The sequence below is a fragment of the Fukomys damarensis genome, unplaced genomic scaffold (genome assembly GCF_012274545.1).
Source record: "Fukomys damarensis isolate Sample0158 unplaced genomic scaffold, DMR_v1.0_HiC HiC_scaffold_38, whole genome shotgun sequence".
In the NCBI taxonomy this organism is placed as follows: domain Eukaryota; kingdom Metazoa; phylum Chordata; class Mammalia; order Rodentia; family Bathyergidae; genus Fukomys; species Fukomys damarensis.
In genome coordinates this window covers 31,669,488-31,689,652 of record NW_022900950.1, presented here as the reverse complement: position 1 = coordinate 31,689,652, position 20,165 = coordinate 31,669,488, and the positions used below count along the sequence as shown (strand labels likewise).

Genomic DNA, 20,165 nt, shown 5'->3' with positions numbered 1-20,165 from the left:
TTTGTTTATCCATTAAGTAGATGACTTGTCATTTATTTGCTCCCAGTTCTTGCCAATTATAAAATAAATAGCTAGATGATCTTAAATACATGTTTTTCTTCCAACATAGGTTTTAAATTCTCTTGTGAAAATACGTGTGTTATTATATTGCTGGATTGAATAGTAAGTAAATGCTTACTTTATGAAAAGCTGCTGGACTGTTTGTCATGTATTGAGCCATTTTTGTTCACCCCGAGAATGCATGAAATTTGCAGTTGCTCAACATCATTGTTAGCATATGGGTCAGTTTTCCATTTTTTTTAATTTATTAAGTTTATTGGTACATTTTAGATATACAATATGATGTCATTCATCATTGGGAATTTGTACCTTTAAGTGACATATCTTCATTCTTATTTTTTCCCAATATCCCTGCCCTCCTTTCAACCCCACTACCCCTCCCTATTTACAAAGACTATGTTTTTTTTCCTTTTCTCATTTATTTCTTTCTCCTGTGCCTCCTACTTCCCCTTCCCCTTGGACATTTTCTTCCTATTTAACATTATCTAGTATCCCTTTTGATCCTTATTTACACTTTCAGTTTCTCACACCAGAGAAACTATTCAGTATTTACAATTTGTCCTATTTATTTCACTTAAGAGAACGGCCTGAATGTGCATTCATTTAGCTATAAACAACTCTAGCTTCTCATTCTTTATGGTTCAGTATACTCCATTTTATAAAAAACAAAACAAAAAAAACCATTTTCTTTATCTGGTCCCCAGTTAATGGACAATTTGGCTGTTTCCAAGTTTTAGCTATTACACACTGTGCTGATATAAATATGGGTGCATATATTGTTGTGACATGATTCTTTTAACTCTTTGGGGAAGATATGCAGCAGGGGAATAGCTGGGTCAAATGGGACTTCTAAGCCTAGTTTTTTGAGGTATTTCCATGTTGATTTCCACAGTGGTTGCACCACTCTACACTCCCAACAACAGTGGAGAACGGTTTCTTTTTCCCTACAACCCCACCAGCATTTGTTACTGGCCAGTGATGTTGAACACTTCTTCATGTATTTATTTGCTATTTCTTCATCTGAGAGGTGGTTTTTTTATGTCAACTGCCCATTTTTGGCTTGTGTCTTTAAATTTAGGAGGTCTGATTATTTTGTGTGTGTGTGTGTGTGTGTGTGTGTGTGTGTGTGTGTTTTCCCCCACCCGGTACCAGGGATCAAACTCAGGACCTTCTGATTACAAGGCAGGCAGTGGAACCACTGAGCTAAATCCCTGGTTTTAAGTTCTTTATGTGTTCTAGAGAGCAGACCTTTGTCTGAGGAACAGCTGGTAAAATTTTTTTTCCCATGTTGTGGGTTGTCCTTTCACTATGTTGGTAGTTTCTTGTAGAACCTTTTAATAAGATGAGATCATAGTTGTTGATTCTTTGTGCTAGTTCATGTGCAGCTTAGGTTTGTTCATGAAATGTTTTCCTACACCACTATCTTCAAGAGTTCTACCTAACCTCCTCTTTTCCAGATGGTTTAGTGTATCTATTTTAATATTTAGATCTTTGATACATTTTGATTTGACTTTAGTGCTTGGTGAGAGATATAGGTCTAGTTTTAATCTTTGACAAGTTGAAACCAAATTTTTCCAGTACCATTTATTAAAGAGGCTATCTTTCCTCCATTGGAGGGTGTTTAGCTCCTTTGTCAAAGATGAGATAGCTGAGTATGTCTGGAGTTGTTTCTACATCTTTCAATTGGTCCCACTAATCTTCAAGTCTGTTTCTTTGCCAGTACCATGCTGTTTTTATCACAGTAGCTTTGTAGTATAGTTTCAAGTTGGGAATTGTGATACCCCCTACCTTGTCTTTGTTGCCTAGAATTCCTTTTGCTATTTTAGATCTCTTGCTCCAAATGAATTTTTGGATTGTTTTCTCCAGGTCTGTGAAGCATGCTGTGGGAATTTTGACTGAGTTTGTATTAGATCTGATAACAATTTTGGAAGTATTGCCTTTTTTACTATATTGCTTCTTCCTACCCAGGAGCAAGGGATGTCTTTCCATTGTCTGATATCCTCTTTGATCTCTTTTTTCAGAATGCTGTAATTTTCAGAGTTGGGGTCTTTGATTTCTTTCATTAGGTTGATTCCTAGGTATTTCTTTTTTTTTTCTTTTTTGATGCTATTGTGAAAGGAGTTGTTTTTCCAGTTCCTGTGAGTCTGTTGTTCATGTACAGGAAGGCTATTGATTTTTGTGTGTTGAACTTGTATCCAGCTACTCTACTGAATTTGGTTATTAAGTCTACAAGACTTCTGATCAAGTTCTTGGGGTCTTCTTTATAGGGTATCATGTCATCTGCAAACAATTTATTTTTATATCTTTACAAATTTATTGGTATATATTAGGTATACAACACAGTTACATTCATCACTGGGATCTTGTACTTATACTTGACTTATCAGATTATTATTTTACCCCATTCCCCAGCCCTCCCCTCAACCCCTTCACCCTTCCCTGTTTACAGAGACATTGTTTCCATGTTTTTCCTTTTCACAATTTTTTTTTCTTTTCCCTTTCCCTTACCCCTCCCACTTCCTCTACTCTTTTAGACTTTTCTTCCTGTTACACAATATCAATTATATATTTTAATCCTTATTTACACTTTTACTTTTTCACACCAGAGAAACTATTTGGTATTTAAACATGTGTAAAGTTAATTTCACCTAAGAATATGGCCACAGGCCGGGGATTTAGCTCAGTGGTTCCGGTGCCTGCCTCACAAGCTCAAAGCCCGAGTTCTATCCCTGGTACAAAAAATAAACAAACAAAAAAGAGAGTATGGCTTCAGTGTGTATCCACTTAGCTATAAAATCTCTCTGGTTTCTCATTTTTTTTATGGCTGAGTAAAAATCAACCATTAACAAATGCTAGTGGGATATGAGGAGATAGGAACCCTTCTTCATTGTTGGTGGTAGTTCAGAATGGTGCAACCACTGTAGAAATCAATGTGGAGATACCTCAAACAACTAGAATTAGAAGTCCCATTTGACCCAGATATTCCTCTGTTGGGTGTCTTCCCAAAAGAATTAAAAGAATCATACCACAGTAATATATGCTTACCCATGTTTATAGAGGCACAGTTTGTAATAGCTGAGACTTGGAAATAGCCCAATTGCCCATCAACTGGAGGACTGTAAAAGAAGATGTGGTTTTTTAAAAATAAAATGGAATACTACTACCACTTAACAATGACAATTTAACTTCTTCATTTTCTATTATTTTTTAACTACTCTAATTAGGGTGTAGCAATGTCATTTATTTTTCCCATTTTTAAATTGGGTAATATTTTTATTATTGGTCATATTTTATTAGCAGTTCTTTGTGTATTATGCATACAAATCTTTTATCAGATGTGTCTGTTCTGGACATGTTTTCTTCAGTTGATGGCTTGTCTTTTTGTTTTTTCCTATGCATTTTTTTGGTACTAGGGATCGAACTTGGTACCTTGCACTGGTGAGGCAGGATTGGTGACACTGAGCTAAATCCTCAGTGCTTGTCTTTTCATTTTTTTTTTAGCAATGTCTTTTGATGACACAAAGTTATTAATTTTGATAAAGTCTACTAGAACAGAAAAATTTTCCCTAAGTAAATACTACTTTGGTCATACCAAACCAAGCTTAAAGCTAGACCTTAAAGGAACAAAGTGTTTACAACAAATTTGAGAATACTTAACAGAACACAAAAATATTGGCCACCTGGTAAAATTCACAGTGTCTAGTGTGCAATTATAAGTTATTAGACAAAGGAAGAGAAAATTTAATCCAATATAAGGATTAAAATAAGTTGTCCAAAATAGACCTACAAATGACACAGAATGTAGAATTAGGAAAGAACATTAAAACAATTACTATAACTATGTTCCATTTATTCCTGAAGATTGAAGTAAAACTATACTTGTTAAGCAGAAATATAGATATGAAAATGATTCAAATTGAACTTCTAGGCATGAGAATTATAAATGCACTAGATAAGATTAGTAGCAGTTTTAAATGCTGCAAAGTAAAAATATGAATGAAGTTGGAAGCATAGCAATAGAAATCATCCAAAATGCACAGAGACTCAGGGAGCTCCAGGAGAGCTTCAGATGGTCAAATATAAATGTAATTAGAATCTTGAAGGGGAGAAAAAAATGTATGGAAAAAATATTTGAAGAAATAGCAGAAGAAAAATTTCCAAATCTGATTAAAATGGTAAACCTATAGGTGTATGAAACCCAGTTACATGACTCATGAAGAAAACTATAAAAAGTCAATTATAATCAAATTGGTTAATAGTCTTGATAAAGAGAAAATGTTAAAATCTGCTAGAGAAGAAAGATTCATTGATTCAGTAGTCAACTTGTCATAAATGATGTAGACCAAAATATGGTGAAGCAACATCTGTTTTTACATGTTCTTCACCAATTTATTTTATTTGTTTAAATATAGCACAACATTTATTGGTACCTTTTAGGCACACATAATGGTAACCCTCATCATAGGGAATTCGCACCTGTACATTGTACATCTCACCCCCTTTTTCCCATGCCCTCAAGCTCCTTCCACTCCCTATATACAAAAGCTTTGTTTCCACTTTTTCATTCGATTTTCACTTTTTTTCTTGTCCCTTCCTTCCTAACACCCACCCAACTCCCTTTTCCCTTTCCCATTTGAACATTTTCTTTGCATTTCCCAGTATCTGTTATACATTTTAGTCCTTATTTTCACTTTTGGTTTCTCACACCAGAGAAATAGTGTGGTATTTAGATACATGTGTCCAATTTATTTCACTCAAGGTCCATCCATTTAGCTATAAATGTCTGAAGCTAATCCTCTTTGTGGCAGAGTAGTATTTCATTGTATTAAAAAACATTTTATTTTATTTATTTTTTTGAGACAGGGTCTCACTATGTAGTTGAGACTGCCCTGGAACTCACTATGTAGCCCAGGCTGGTCTAGAACTCACAGCGATCCTCCTGCCTCAGCCTCCCGAGTGCTGAGATTACAGGTGTGCACCACCACACCTGGCAAACCCACATCTTCTTTATCAATTCATTGGTTGATAGATATTTGGACTATTTCCAAGATTTAGTTATTACAAATTATGCCGCTATAAACTTGGGTGTGCATATATTGCTGTGGTATGATGCTCTTAATTATTTTGGGAAGATCCCAAGAAGAGGAACAGCTGGGTAAAATGGAACCTCTAGTTTTAGGTTTTTTTGAGAAATCTCCATACTGATTTCCACAGTGGTTGCACCAATCTACACTCCCACTAACAGTAAAGAAGTGTTTCTTTTTCCCCATAGCCCTGCCAGCATTTGTTGATTTTTTTGTTGTTGTTGTTGTTACTGGGGATTGAACTCAGGTCCTTGCACTTGCGAGGCATGCAGTGGAAACACTGAGCTTAATCCTTGGCCCATTTGTTGATTCCTCGATATCAGCTATTCTTTCTTGTGTGAGATGGAATGTCAGTATTGTTTTAATTTGCATTTCACAAATGACTAGTGATGTTGAACACTTTTTCATATATTTATTTGCCATTTCTACTTCATCTGAGAAGTGTCTTTTCATGTCAGATGCCCATTTTTGGATTGGGTCTTTAAATTTGGGGTGGTTCTGATTTTTTTTAGATCTTTATATATTCTATATCTGATGAATAGCTGGTAAAATTTTTTCCCATGTTATGGGTTGTGTTTTCACTCTGTTGATGGTTTCTCTTGCTGTGTAAAACTTTTTAATAAGATGAGATCCCAGTTGTTGATTTTTATATTATTTCCTGTGTTCATGAAGTTTTTGCCTACTCCTATACCCTCATGTGTTCTACCTATTCTCTCTTCCAGTAGCTTTAGTATTTCCATTTTAATATTTAGATATTTGATCTATTTTGACTTTAGGTTAGTGCATGGTGAAAGATATGACTAGTTTCAATCTTTGGCATCTGGAAAACAAGTTTTTCTAGCACCATTTATTAAAGAGGCCATCTTTCTTCCAGTGAAGGTGTTTGGCTCCTTTGTCAAAGATTATGTGGCTGAGTATGTCTGGAGTTGTTTCTGCGTGTTCTAGTCTGTTCCATTGATTCTCAGGTCTGTTCTTTTGCCAGTACCATGCTGGGTTTTTTTGTTTTGTTTTGTTTTAATCATGGTAGCTTTGTAATATAATTGCAGGTTAGGGATTGTGCTACCCCTTACTTGTCTGTGTTGCCCAGAATTACCTTTCTATTTTAGGTCTTTTCTGGTTCCAAATGAATTTTAGGATTGTTTCTTCTCATTCCATGAGATATACTGTTGGCATTTTGATTGAGGATGCATTACATCTGATAAAAGTTCTGGAAGTATGGCCATTTTCACTATATTGGTTCTTCCTACCCAGGAGCAAAGGATGTCTTTCCATTGCCTGATATCCTGTTTGATCTCTTTTCAGAGATCAATGTAGATGTCTTTTACTTCCTTTGTTAGATTGATTCCTACATATTTCATTTTTTTTTCAGGGTTGCTATTGTGAAAGGAATTGTTTCTCTAATTTCTCTCTCTATGAGTCTGTCATTTGTGTACAGAAAGGCTTTGACTTTTGAGTATTGACTTTGTATCCGGCTATGCCCCTGAATTTGGTTATCAAAACTAAAAGTCTTTTGGTGGCGTTTTTTGGGTCTTCTATGTAGATATCATATTATCTGCAAATAATGATGATATTTCTCCCTTTTTTATCCTTTTTCTTTTTATTTCTTCCTCTTGTTTAATTTCTCTGGCTAACGTTTCCAGAACTATGTTGAACAAGAGTGGTGACAGTTGACATCCTTGTCTTCTTCTTGATTTTAGAGTGAAAAACTTTCAGTTTTTGTCCATTTAGTATGATATTGGTGTTGATTTGTCATAGATATAATGTATTACATTTACTGATTTGCATATATTGAACCATCTCTGCATCCCTGGGATGAATCGAATTTAATCATGATGTATAACCTTCTTAATGATTCTGATTTTTGCATCTATGTTCATTAGGGAGATTGGTTTGTAATTCTCTTTTTTGATTGGATCCTTCTTTGGTTTTGGAATCAGGGTAATGCTTGTTTTGAGGAATGAATTTGGGAATATTGTTTCCCTTTCAGTTTCATTAAAGAGTTCGAGGAGTAGCAGCCTTAGGTTTTCTCTAAATTTCTTATAGAATTCAGCAGTGAATCCATCAGGGACTGGGTTTTTCTTTGTTGTTAGGTTTTTAATTACATCTCCAATTTCATTAGCTGATATTGGTTTATTTAGCATTTTTATATCTTCTTCATTAAGTTTTGATAATTAATATGTATCTTGGAATCTGTCCATTTCTTCTGTATTTTCCATCTTATTGGAATATAGGTTCTTGAAGTAGGTATTGATGATCTGGATTTCTGCAGGGTCTGTTGTGTTTTCACCCTTTTATTCCTAATTGCATAGATTTGAGTCTTTTTTTTTGTTTTTTTTATAAGGTTGGCTAAGGATTTGTCAATTTTATTTATCTTTCAAAGAATCAATTCATTGATTCTTTGTATTTTTTTTTAGTCTCCATTGCATTTATTTCTGCTCTGATTTTTATAATTTCCTCCCTCATATGAGCTTTGGGCTTGACTCTTCTTTTACTAGAAGCTTGAGGTTGTTTTTTGAGCCCACTGTTTTCCTGATATGTCTATTCACTGCTATAAATTTCCCTCATAGTACTGCTTTCATTGCATCCCATAAGTTCTGGTATGTTGCATTGTCATTATTATGTGAATATAGAAACTGTTTGATTTCTCCTCCTCCTCCTTCTCCTTCTCTTCCTTTTTTTGTACCAAGGATCAAACTCAGGATCTTGCACTTATGAGGCAGGAGTGGTGTTACTGAGCTAAATCCCTGGCCCCTTTCTGATTTCTTCTTTAATTTCATCTGTGACCCACTGGTTGTTCAGAAGGGTGTTATTTAATTTCCATGTGTTCATGATGTTCTTGTGGTTTCTTTCTTTCTTTTTTTTTTTTGAGACAGGGTCTCACTATGGAGTTGAGACTGACCTGGAACTCACTATGTAGCCCAGGCTGGTCTCGAACTCATAGTGATCCTCCTGCCTCAGCCTCCCAAGTGCTGGGATTATAGGAGTCCGCCACCATGCCCAGCCCTTCTTGTGGTTTCTTTTGCTGTTGATTTCCAATTTCATTGCACTATGGTCTGATAATATGCATGGGATAATTTCACTTCCCTTACATTTACTTAAGAATGTCCTACAAGCTAGTGAGTGGTCTATTTTGGAGAAAGTCTCATGTACACCTGAGAAGAATGTCTATTATGATGTAGGGTGAAATACTCTGTGGATATCTACTAAGTCCATTTGTTCAAAAGTTTGGTTCAGGGCCAGGGATTTAGCTTAGTGGTTCTGCCACCTGCCTCACAAGTGCAAGGTCCTGAGTTCAATCCCCAGTATGGAAAAAAAATTTGGGGTTCACTTCTAATATTTCCCTTTTGATTTTTTTTGTCTAGTTGATCTATTTGTGACAATGGGGTACTGAGGTCTCCCATTACCACTGTATTAGGGCTTATATAGATTTTCATGTCCATTAATATTTGTTTTATATAGTTATATGCACTACTATTTTGGTGCATATATTTTATTTTTTACTTAGTGGTACTGGGGATCGAACTTGGGTATTTGTGCTTGCAAGGTAGGTGTCAGAACCACTGAGCTAAATCCCTGGCCCTATTTTGGTGTATATATATTTATGATTGTTATCTCTTTTCTTGGATTATTCTCTTTACCAGGATGTAGTGGCCTTTTTTGTTTCTCTTAATCAGTCTTGGCTTGAAATCCACTTTGTCTGCAAGTAGAACAGCTGCCTCTGTTTTTTTCCAGGTTCCTGTCCCATGGAATATTGTTTTCCATCCCTCGACTTTCAGTCTATGAAAATGTGTTTGAATTAATTTTGTTTCATATATACAGCATATTGTTGGATCTTGCTTCTGAAGATCCATTCTGCCAGTCTATTTCTTTTCATTGGTGAATTGAGATCATTAACATTGGTGGTTATAACTGATATGTATTGTCTTATCTCTGTCAAGTTATTTTCTAGTTATTTGTGAAGTAACATCTTTAAAGGACTAAATTAGGAATACATCATGCAGAATTTTATATACAGATAAATGTCTCAGAAATAAAGAGGAAACAGTTTCTTAGGTGTACCAAAACTAAAATAAATCACTGTAAGCCTGGTATAATAGAAAATGTTAAATGCAGTCCTTCAGACAGAGGAAATAATATTAGATGAAAATCTTTTTTAAAAAAGACAAAAAAAAAACCCTGGAAAATCTGAATCAAGGGCATAACAAACACTGGAGATAGTAATGGTGTGAGTCAATGTAGACTTATACTATAAATATCCTTAAAGAATTATTGACTAAAGAAAAAAAATAGTATCTTGTGGGGTTTATAACTTATGTAAAAGTACAATGCATAAGAGCAATACCATAAAACCTGTAAGGGATAAAACAGAAATGCAAGTTGTTTATACATGAAATGGTATATTATCACTTACACGTAGACTGCATTAAGGTATGGATGTATACTGCAGACCCTAGAGGCACTGCTAAATAACAAAACAGAGCATTATAGCTAATAATCTAAGAAAGGAAATGAAGTGGAATTGTAAAAAAATTCACGTATTCCCTATTGAGGCAGGAAAAGAAAAGGAATTTCAAAAAGGGAATTAAGAACAGATGAGACAAATACAAAACAGAAAAAGATGGTATATTTAAACTAATCATACTAATAATCTCATAAATATCACAATTAAAAGGCAGAAGTTGGCAAATTTGTTTTAAAAATGCAAAACCATACTGCTGCATAAGGAGCCAATCCTGCATATGAAAATAAATAGGTTAAAAATCAAAGATGGGTTAGAATTCCATGATAATATTAGTAAAAAAAAAAAAAGTATGGGGGCCTGGGGATTTAGCTCAGTGGCACCACACCTGCCTCGCAAGTGTAAGGTCCTGAGTTCAATCCCTAGTACAAAAAAAAAAAACAACAACAACAAAAAAAAACTATGGGGCCATAATATTATTGGACAAAATAATTTCAGAGAAGACAGTCAAGACAAAGGAGTCATTTCTTAATACTTTAAGACTTGATTCATCTAAAGAAGATACAAATCCTAAACATTAATGCATCTAATAACAGAGCTGGAAAATACATGGAGGAAATTCTGATTGAACCGCAAGAAGAAAGGGATAAATCTACAATGATATCAAGAGTTCAGTGTTCTTCCTTCAGTAATTAATAGAACAAGGAAAAAGAAATCAGTAAGATGCAGAGACTTGAACAAACACTATCTGCCAACTTGAGGTAACACATTTATAGAACATCTCCCTCAAGAACAGTTGAATGCACATCTTTTCAAGTGCACATGATATGCTTACTACGACAGAGTATATTCTAAGCTATAAAACAAATTTCAACAAATTTTAAAAGGTTCAAGACATATAAAATTTATCTTCTGGCTGGCATAGTACTGAATTAGAAATTAATAACTGAAAGATATCCCTAAATGTTGGAAACCCAAATAACACATTTTTAAAAGAATCCATGTATCAAAGAAGAAGACAGAAAATAAAATGTTTTGAATTACATCAAAATAAAATTATTATATATCATAATTTATGGGTTGCCCGAAAAGCTACATTTAAGCAAAATTTTATAACATTAAATTATTATTAAAATTTAAATGGCTAAAGGGGCAGTGGGAAGGGGAGGGGAAAGGAAATAAGGGAAAAGAAATAATGTGAAAAAATGGAAACAAAGTCTTTGTAAATAGGGAAGGATGAAATGGGTGAAGGAAGGACAGGGGTATGGGGAAAAACAAGAACCAAGATATATCATGTAAAGGCACAAGATCCCAATGATGAATGTAATGATATTGTTTGCTTTAAACATATCAATAAACTTAATGGAAAAGAATTTTAAATGTTAATATAGCACGAAGCTATAATGCTATATATTGTATTAGCAAAGAATAATCAGTGACATTAAATTCAGTAATAAGAAACAAAAGAAAAAGAGCAAATTAAACTGCATATAAGCAAAAAAAAAGAATAGAAAAGAACTATGATCAGAATTTAAAATCAATTAAAAGGAAAATAAAAAACAGAGAATGTTAATGCAACAAAGCAATAAAAGATTGATTAAATTGATAAACCTCTAGCCAGATCAACCAGAAAAAAGAGCAAACACAAATCGCCAATATCAGCAATGACAGAGGCAACATTACTACAGAATCTCCAGGTATGAAAAGTATAATATGAAAGACTGGAGGAGCACTTGAGTGGTCACCTTTGCTTAGTTTGCTCAAGGCCCGGATTCAATCCCCAACATTGAAACAGACAAACAAATAAACAAACAACTTTATGCCTTTACTTGGACAAGTCTGATTTAGTGGAAAATTTCCTTGAAAGATATAGTGTCAAAATTCATTCAAAAAATATTGGTAATCTAAAAATTGCTATAATAAAGAAATTGAATGTGTATTCAAAACATACTCAGTGAAAACTGCTGGAGAATTTGGCTTCCCAGGAGGAATCCACCAAACTTAAAAAGAAAATAAAGTTAATGCTATGGGAAATCTCCCAGAAAACTGAAAAGAAGGTAGAATTTTTCACCTTTTTGCACAAGGCCAGCGATATTCTAATACAAAAACCAGACAAAGATATTAAAGGAAGATTACAGATTAAATATTGCCATGGGGGCTGGGGATTTATCTCAGTCACCTGCCTCACAAACACAAGGTCTTGATTTCAATCCCCAGTATCAGGAAAAAAAAAAACTTCCATGAATGTAAATGCCAAAAATTTTTTACAATGCAATTAAATAATATGTAAAAAAATAATAATACATCATGCCCAAGTGGTATTCATTCCAGGAATGGAATTCCTGGATTGGTTAACATTTGAAAATCAATTGATGTGTTTTCCTGTATTCACAGGAAACACACAAACACCCCTCAGTAAACAGATAAGGATATCACAAAATTTAACATTAGCAAAATAAGAATAAATATGATCCTATTCAAACTAATTAAAGGTGCTTATGAAAAACCAATAACTAATATCTCCTTTAATAAAAGAATAAGCCAGCGATTTAGCTCAGTGGTGCCACACCTACCTTGCAAGTACAAGGATCCAAATTCAATCCCTGGTGCCAACAATAACAGCAACAGCAATAATAATAATAACAATAATAGAATAAATATTTTCTCCTAAGATCAGAAACAAGGCAAGGATGTCCATTCTCCCTATTTCTGTCAACATTGTGTGGAAGATTCTAGCCAGTGTGAAAAGTCAAGAAATATAAATGAAAATTTTCGGGACTGAAAAGGAAGATGGAGACATGTCTCTTTGACCTGATCATCTGTGTACAAAATCCTATGGGAGCTACACGTGATTGCAACTAAATGAATTCTGTCAGTTAGCAGGATATAAAGTCAGTGTGAAATATCAATTGACTTTCTATATCCTAGCAACTTATAGGTGGAAATTGAAGTAAAAAAAATTTTAAAAGGCATCCAAAATATGAAACGAATTTGGACAAGATTGATACACTGAAAACTATGAAACATTGCTGAGAGAAATTAAACAAGACATAAATGAGAGATATCCTATGCCATATTTATTTATTGGAAGACTTGGTGTTGTTAAAATGTCAGTATTGCTCAAATCAATTTAGTGAGTCAGTGAAATCTCTATCAAAATCTGTCAGTCTTTTTGCAGAAATTGATAAGCTGATTCTAAAATTCATACAAAAATGAAGGTGTAGGGAAAGTGGGAAGGGTGGGGGAAAGGTAATAAGGGAGAGGAAAAAATATGAGAAACTGAAAAAATGGAAATAAAGTGTTTGTAAATGGGGAGGGGAGGAGAGGGTGAAGGGAGGACAGGGACAAGGGGAAAAAATGAGAATCAAGACCTATGATGTAAAGGTACAGAATCCCAAAGATGAATGTAACTGTATTGTATACCTAGATTGTACCAATAAACTCAATAAAAAGAAAAGAAAATCACAAATTAAAAAAAATGAAGAGACCTAGGAGATCCAACCCTACTTTGAAAAGAACAATGTTGATAAACTTGTAATATTTAATTTCAAAGCTTTTTATAAATCAATAATAATGAAGACAATATGGAATAGTCACCCAGATAAACTAATAAATGAATTGAACAGTACAGTAATTCCAGAAATACATGGTCAATTTGTCTTTTGACAAAGATACAAGGATAACTCAGTGGAGAAATAATAGTCTTTCAACAAATGATGCTGGAACAATTCGATACTCATGTCTAAATATAATCATATCCAAAACTTTGATGCATATGTCACATCATATGAAAATTTAACTCAAGATGGATCATAGACCTAAATGTAAAACTAAAAATAAATGTAAAAATCTAAAACTATATAACTTATAGGAGAAAACTTTCCTGGCTGTGGATTTGGCAAAGTTTTCTATATTGAAAAATTTTAATGCCTTCTGGGCAAAGATTTGTTTTAGATACAAAACTAAAAACATAACCCATAAAAGAAAATTATAAATTGGGCCTCTTCAAAATGAATAATTTCTGATCTTAAAAAAGACCACAGACTAGCAGCAAATATTTGCCAATTACATATCTAATAAAATGAGTTATATCAAGAATATAATTTAAAAAAATATATTCTGGCTGGAGATGTAGCACAGTTATAGAGTGCTCGCCTAATGTATGAGGTTGTGGTTTGGTCCCTAGCATTGCAAAAACAAAATAATAATAATATTTTAAAAACAGCAATAAAACTCTCAAAAGCCAATTTTAAAGGGTACATTATATTATTTTCACAGGATGAATGCATTCTGGAGATTTATGGTATAGCATTCTGACTATATAATGCATTATATAGAAATAAATGTCAACATGTAATTATATTTTATGACATGTGCTCTCTTTTCTGAACCATTGTAGATATTCATTACTTTGATTGCAAAGATCAATGAAAAATAAATAATGTCAAAATATTCATATTTAAAGAATGCATTAACAGGGCATGGTGTTGTATACCTGTAGTCCCAGCTACTTGGAAGGCTGAGGCAGGAAAATCACTAGGCAACCTAGCAAGAACCCATCTTAAAGGACAAGGTGTTGTATATTTGGAAATTTCTAGGAGAGTAGATTTTAAATGCTATTACCATAGAAAAATAAGTATGTGAAGTGATGGTGATGATCATTAAATCATCCCATGGTATATACCTATATGAAAATATCACTTACAATTTTTCCAATTAAAAAAACATCAATCATGACAATAAAATAGCCGTATTAAAAAAGACGTGTTAGGCAAAATAATGTAAACAGATATACTACCAAAGAATGTCATAGAAGCACTGAAAGGTGCTCAACATTAGTCAATAGGAAAATACACAGAAAACCAGAGATGGGCGTGGTGTTGTGTGCCTGTAATTCCAACACAGTAAAACATATTTCTAAGACAGTAGTTCTTAATGTTCTTTCTGCAAAAAGATGATAAGTATGTGAGTTGATGGAAAGGTTAGTTGAAGATTGTAGCATTCATTTCACTATATATCTGTATATCAAAATATCACATATACCGAAATATTTGCAGTTTTGTCAAGTACACTCCCCCAAAAGCTCTAAAAAAACCCCAAAGAAACAAAATCTAAACATATAAAGACAGAAAATGGAAAAGAAGAAAATAAAATTTGAGAGCTTTAGGTTAAGAATATAGCTCAGTGGTAAAGTGCTTGCCTAGCATGGCCAATACCCTTGATTCCATCCCTAGCAACACACACACACACACACACACACACACACACACACACACACATACACACAGAAAAATGCACACAAATATACAAAGAAAGGGAGGAAGGAAGGGTAGAAGGGAGAATTAGAAAGGGAAAAAGTTTGAGAACTTTAAAGCAGATGAAGGAAGTGACTTGTAGCTGGAGGTTGAAAAAGAGCAACAGCCTGTTCTCTACTGTAGGACCTGAAAAGACTATAAATTGCAAGCACCAGCTCCCAGAACATAGACAACAGGGAATCTGACCATCCAGTGAGAAAAGTGGCCCAAACTAATAATATACCACCAGAGAAAATCAAGCAACAACAGGCCACACCAGTTGCACAGAGCTTACCATAAACAGTGCTTCTTCCCATTTGTGAGCAGATTGTCAAGAATTGCCAGTCATTTGGTGAAAAAGTTCACATGCAATAGTAGGAGGACAGAAAGTGAAAAGAAAGAAATCAAAGAACTAATTCAAGAAAACTCTTAATAGAATATAGGTTTCTAGATTGAAAAGACCCATCAAGTACCCAGCACAATGGATGACAATAGACTCAACGGGGCATGTACTTTTGAAAGTTTTACTGCACTGATTATAAAGAAAAGATCCTATAAGCATCCATAAAGAAAGAGTTCATGTACAAACAATCAGTTTATTGATTACACTACACTGATTTCTAAAGCTTAATAACCACATGTGGCTTGTGACCACCATATTTGACTGCACAGGTGTAGAGGTTCCCAGCTCTACTTTAAACACGTCCACACCTGCTTTAAAGTAGACTTACGTCATGAAATTGTATTTCCTACATACTTTCATGCTGGCTGGTTTTGCCTGATTACATTTCGTTTTTATTTTGTGGTAAGATAAATATGTATTTACTTTTTAAAGTGTGCATGTATCAATGCCATTGTTTTTATTTTGTTTTACAGTTGTTTTTTCAGTAATGATATTGGAGACTATTACAAATCAAGATCTGCCTGTGATCAAGTGTGTGTTAATCAATCATAAGAACAATGATTCTGCAGTGGGGAAATCACCATTTCCCAAGGTAAAGTAATATTAAATTTATAGATGTAGCTATTGTGTTTTCTAGAGACCATATTTTATAAACTGTTGAAATCTACCTTTGCTAAATGGGCTTTTTTATGCATTAAGAATAATAAACACTCACATCTGATGTAACTGTACCATCTATATTCCTAGCTACCTTGCACTCCATTTCGTCAAAAACTGTGTTTTGGGGCTAGGGGTGTAGCTCAGTGGTAGAGCATGTTATTGGTATGGATGAGGCCTGAAGTTCAATCCCCAAAACAGAGGGCTGTAAGTGAGGTTGGAGAGGTATGTGCACACACGTGTGTGTGTGTGTGTGTGTGTGTGTGTGTGATCCATGTTCTCCTTTGGGTGTGGATTCAGAGAGGACATTGATGTAGTAGTGACATAAAGTAGAAGGACATGAAGAAGTAGAGGCTATTTCCCTTTCCTTGCAGAGAATCCAGGATTCTTTCCCAAGCTTGAATCCCTAATTTCTAACCATCTCAAAGTTATGAATAGATTTTTCCATTGGAGAGCTTATTTATATTTATATTATTTGTACTTTATAAACTTGCTCTTGTTCTTGTTGTTGATTTCTTTTTATACCTCTGTCTAGTTCACAGGCCTGACTGAAAGCTGGACTTCATTTTGGATTACTTGCTCTTTTCTTGCCTTCACATTCTATTAGTTACCATGTCTTGTCATTTCTCTTTAACAGTTCTAATATTATCACCTCAGTTCTGTACTCTCACTGCCACTTCCATAATGTACAACCTCATTACCTTCCTTGGTGTTACATATCTTAATCAACCTCTTCCTGCCATAGTTCATCTCAGATATGGCTGCCAGTTCAGCCTTTGTGAGGCCCAGCTATGTTCTTGACTGCTCAACTCAGAACCTTCCATGACTTGTCGCTACTTAGACTGATATTCATAGTATTTCCTGATCTGGATCTAGCTCTTTCAAATTGCAACCCATTTTGTCATTCTTCTCTTTTATACTACTCATCTAACATAGCTATTCTCACCTCTCTCCTTTTTGAAATATATGTTTTCTAGCCCAGAGTGATGGTGCACACCTGTAATCCCAGCATTTGAGAGGCTGAGGTACGGGGATTGCTGAAAGTTTGAGGTCAGCCTGGGCTAAGTAGTGAATTTAAGGGCAGTTTGAACTACACACTGAGACTCTGTCTAAAAAAAAAAATGTACTCCAATAAAAAAGGTTGTGATTAGGATTGAAAATATTACAAATCTCTATACAATAAAAATTGAAATAAATGAGCTAATTTTGTGAACATTTCCAGTCAGAAATTCAGATTCTTGTTTTCTTTTACATAAGTCTAGCACACATGATATCGTGGCCTGCCCCTCCAAAATCAGAGATACTAAAAAATATTGTCAAGTTTTAAAACAGTGTGAAATAGTTTTCAACAATATATTATATGAATGTAAAACTTTCAGTTAAATACATCGTTTATTAAATGTGAGAAATGTTGATTTAATTTTAAATAGATATAGGTATCATAACATAACAGCTCATTAATAATGAAGGCATTTCAGTATGGCTACAAAAATTTTAGAATTATTTGCTAAAATATTTAAAAATTTTAGTGTTTATTCAATATAGGAAAATACCTGTATGTACTTTTTAAAAAATAGACACAATCTTCAAAAAATTAATGATGATTGGTCTTGGTTCCTTGCAATAAATCTTGTATTTTAATATACTGTAAATTAAATTCTTATGCAATCTTCACGATGGTATGAAGACCCATTCGTTCTTAAACCACATTAAACAATCATATAAATCTGAACTGCTGCAACGAAGAACAATCTTCTCAGTTTACTTTCATATCATTGAAGTTGAATCTGTTCCTTTGGAATATTTTCCCACTTCAATTTCAAATAAATTGTTAGAATATCAGTAGCTTTAAAAATCATTTTGACTGCTTCACAGCTTGTAGCTCTCAGATGACACCTTTCTGGGAATCTTATGTTCAACAGTGTTTTCAATAACTATGCACTCTTTAGTAGACAAAATTTGTCAGTGCCACTGTCTCAGTTACTTTCTTATTGCTAGGACAAAATACCCGACACACACAATATAAAAGTGGAGAGGTTTATTTTGTCTCGTGGTTTTAGAGGTTTCATTCCATGGTTGGCATAGTCCAAGGAAGAATCAGCAAGGTGGATTGGCCTGGGAAGAATACAGTTGCTAATCCCATGGAATCTAGGAAGCAAAAAGAAAAGGTAGGCAACAGGGAGGGAGATATACCCTTCCAGGAAACACCCCCAATGAACCGCCTTTTCTGACCAGGCCCTACTTCCCAACAGCACATTCAGCTATGGATACATTAGTAGATTACTCCACAGATGAGTATAATACCCCAAATCCAATTGCCTTCTACACACATGAGAATTTGGGGGAACATTTTATGTCTAAACCAAAACATCGTGCCCAGGCCCAAACTCATGCCCATTTCATTAGGCAAAATGTATTTATCCTATCTTTAAGAGCTTCCAAAGTCTTAACTGTTCTAGCATTGCTGGAAAATCCCTCCCCATCACAAGACTTAAGGCAAACTGTTAGATGTGAGACCCTGTAAAAATTAAAGAGAAAGTTAAACTTGCCAACATACAATGGCACAGGATAAACATTTCTTTTTTTTTTTTTAATTGAGTTTATTGGTACATTTAGGGATACAGTACAGTTACATTCATTGTTGGGATCATGTACCTTTACATGGCAAGTCTTGATTCTCATTTTTTTCCCCTTACCTCTGCCCTCCCTTCACCCCCTCCTCCCCTCCCCATCTACAAACGCTTTATTTTCATCTTTTCATTCTCTCACATTTTTTTCTTTTCCCTTTTTGTTCTTCCCCTACGTATCACACCTTCCCTACACCTTTAGCTCCTTTCCTCCCATTTCTAAATGTCAGTAATCTTATTAGAATCTTATGCATTGTTGCAGAATATTCACACCAGGGAAACTATTTGGTATTTACACATGTGGGACTTATTTATTTCACTTAGGAGTATATCTTCAATATGTATCCATTTTCCTATGAATGAATCTATTCTCTTGCTCTTTATGGCTGAGTAATATTCCATTTTATAGAAAAACCACATCTTCTTTATCCAGTTTCCAACGGATGGGCAAATAGGTTGTTTCCAAGATTTAGCTATTACAAACTGTGCCGCTATAAACATGGGTGCACATACTTCTCTGTGATATGATTCTTTTAGTTCTCTTGGAAAGATACCCAACAGAGGGATGGCTGGGTCAAATGGAACCTCCAGTCCAAGCTCTTTGAGGTATCTCCATATTGATTTCCATAGTGGTTGCACTAGTCTGCACTCCCACCAACAATGGAGGAGGGTTCCTTTCTCCCCACAACCCCGCCAACATTTGTTATTGTGTGATTTCTTGATAGCAGCCATTCTTTGTGGGGTGAGGTGGAATCTCAGTGTTGTTTTCATCTGCATCTCTCGAATGACCAGTGATGTGGAACATTTTTTCATATATTTTCTTGCTGCTTTCACTTCTTTGTATGAGAAATGTCTGTTCATTTCGGATGCCCATTTTTGGATCGGGTCTTTATATTTGGGGGGACTGATTGTTTTGAGTTCTTTATATATCCTTGATAATAGTCCTTTGTCTGAGGTACAGCTGGTAAAAATTTTTTCCCACATTGTAGATTGTCTCTTAGTTCTGCTAATGGTTTCTTTTGAAGTACAGAAGCTTTTTAGTAAGATGAGATCCCAGTTGTTGATTCTTTCTGCTAGTTCCCGTGCTACTGAGGATTTGTTCATAAAGTCTTTTCCTATACCAATGTCTTCCAGAGTTCTGCCTAACTTACTTTCCAGCAAGTTTAATGTTTCTGTTTTAATATTTAGATCTTTAATCCATTTGGATTTTAATTTAGTGCATGGCGAAAGATAAGGGTCTAATTTTAATCTGTGACAGGTTGATATCCAGTTTTTCCAACACCATTTATTAAAGAGGCTATCTTTCCTCCACTGAGGATGGTGAGCTCCTTTGTCGAAGATGAGGTAGCTGAGTACATCTGCATTTGTTTTTGTGTCTTCCAGTCTGTTCCATTGATCCTCAGGCCTATTTCTTTGCCAGTACCATGCTGTTTTTATCACAGTGGCTTTGTAGTATAGTTTCAAATTGGGGATTGTTACACCTGGTGCCATGTGACTGTTGCCTATAATGGCTTTTGCTATTCTAGGTCTTTTGTGGTTCCAAATGAATTTTTGAATTCTTTTTTTCTATTCTGTGAAATA

The 20,165-nt window shown here is 34.6% G+C and overlaps 1 protein-coding gene across 2 annotated transcripts in view; it reads left to right on the top strand.

Moving 5' to 3' along the window:
• Positions 1-15,778: 15,778 nt before the first annotated feature.
• Flt3 (fms related receptor tyrosine kinase 3) overlaps positions 15,779-20,165 on the top strand; it is a 75,059-nt gene continuing 70,672 nt past the window's right edge. For both annotated transcript variants that reach the window (XM_033760007.1, XM_033760008.1), the window contains exon 1: positions 15,779-15,892. In XM_033760007.1, the coding sequence (XP_033615898.1) occupies positions 15,788-15,892 (105 nt within the window). In that variant the 5' untranslated portion in view covers positions 15,779-15,787. The remainder of the gene's footprint in view (positions 15,893-20,165) is intronic.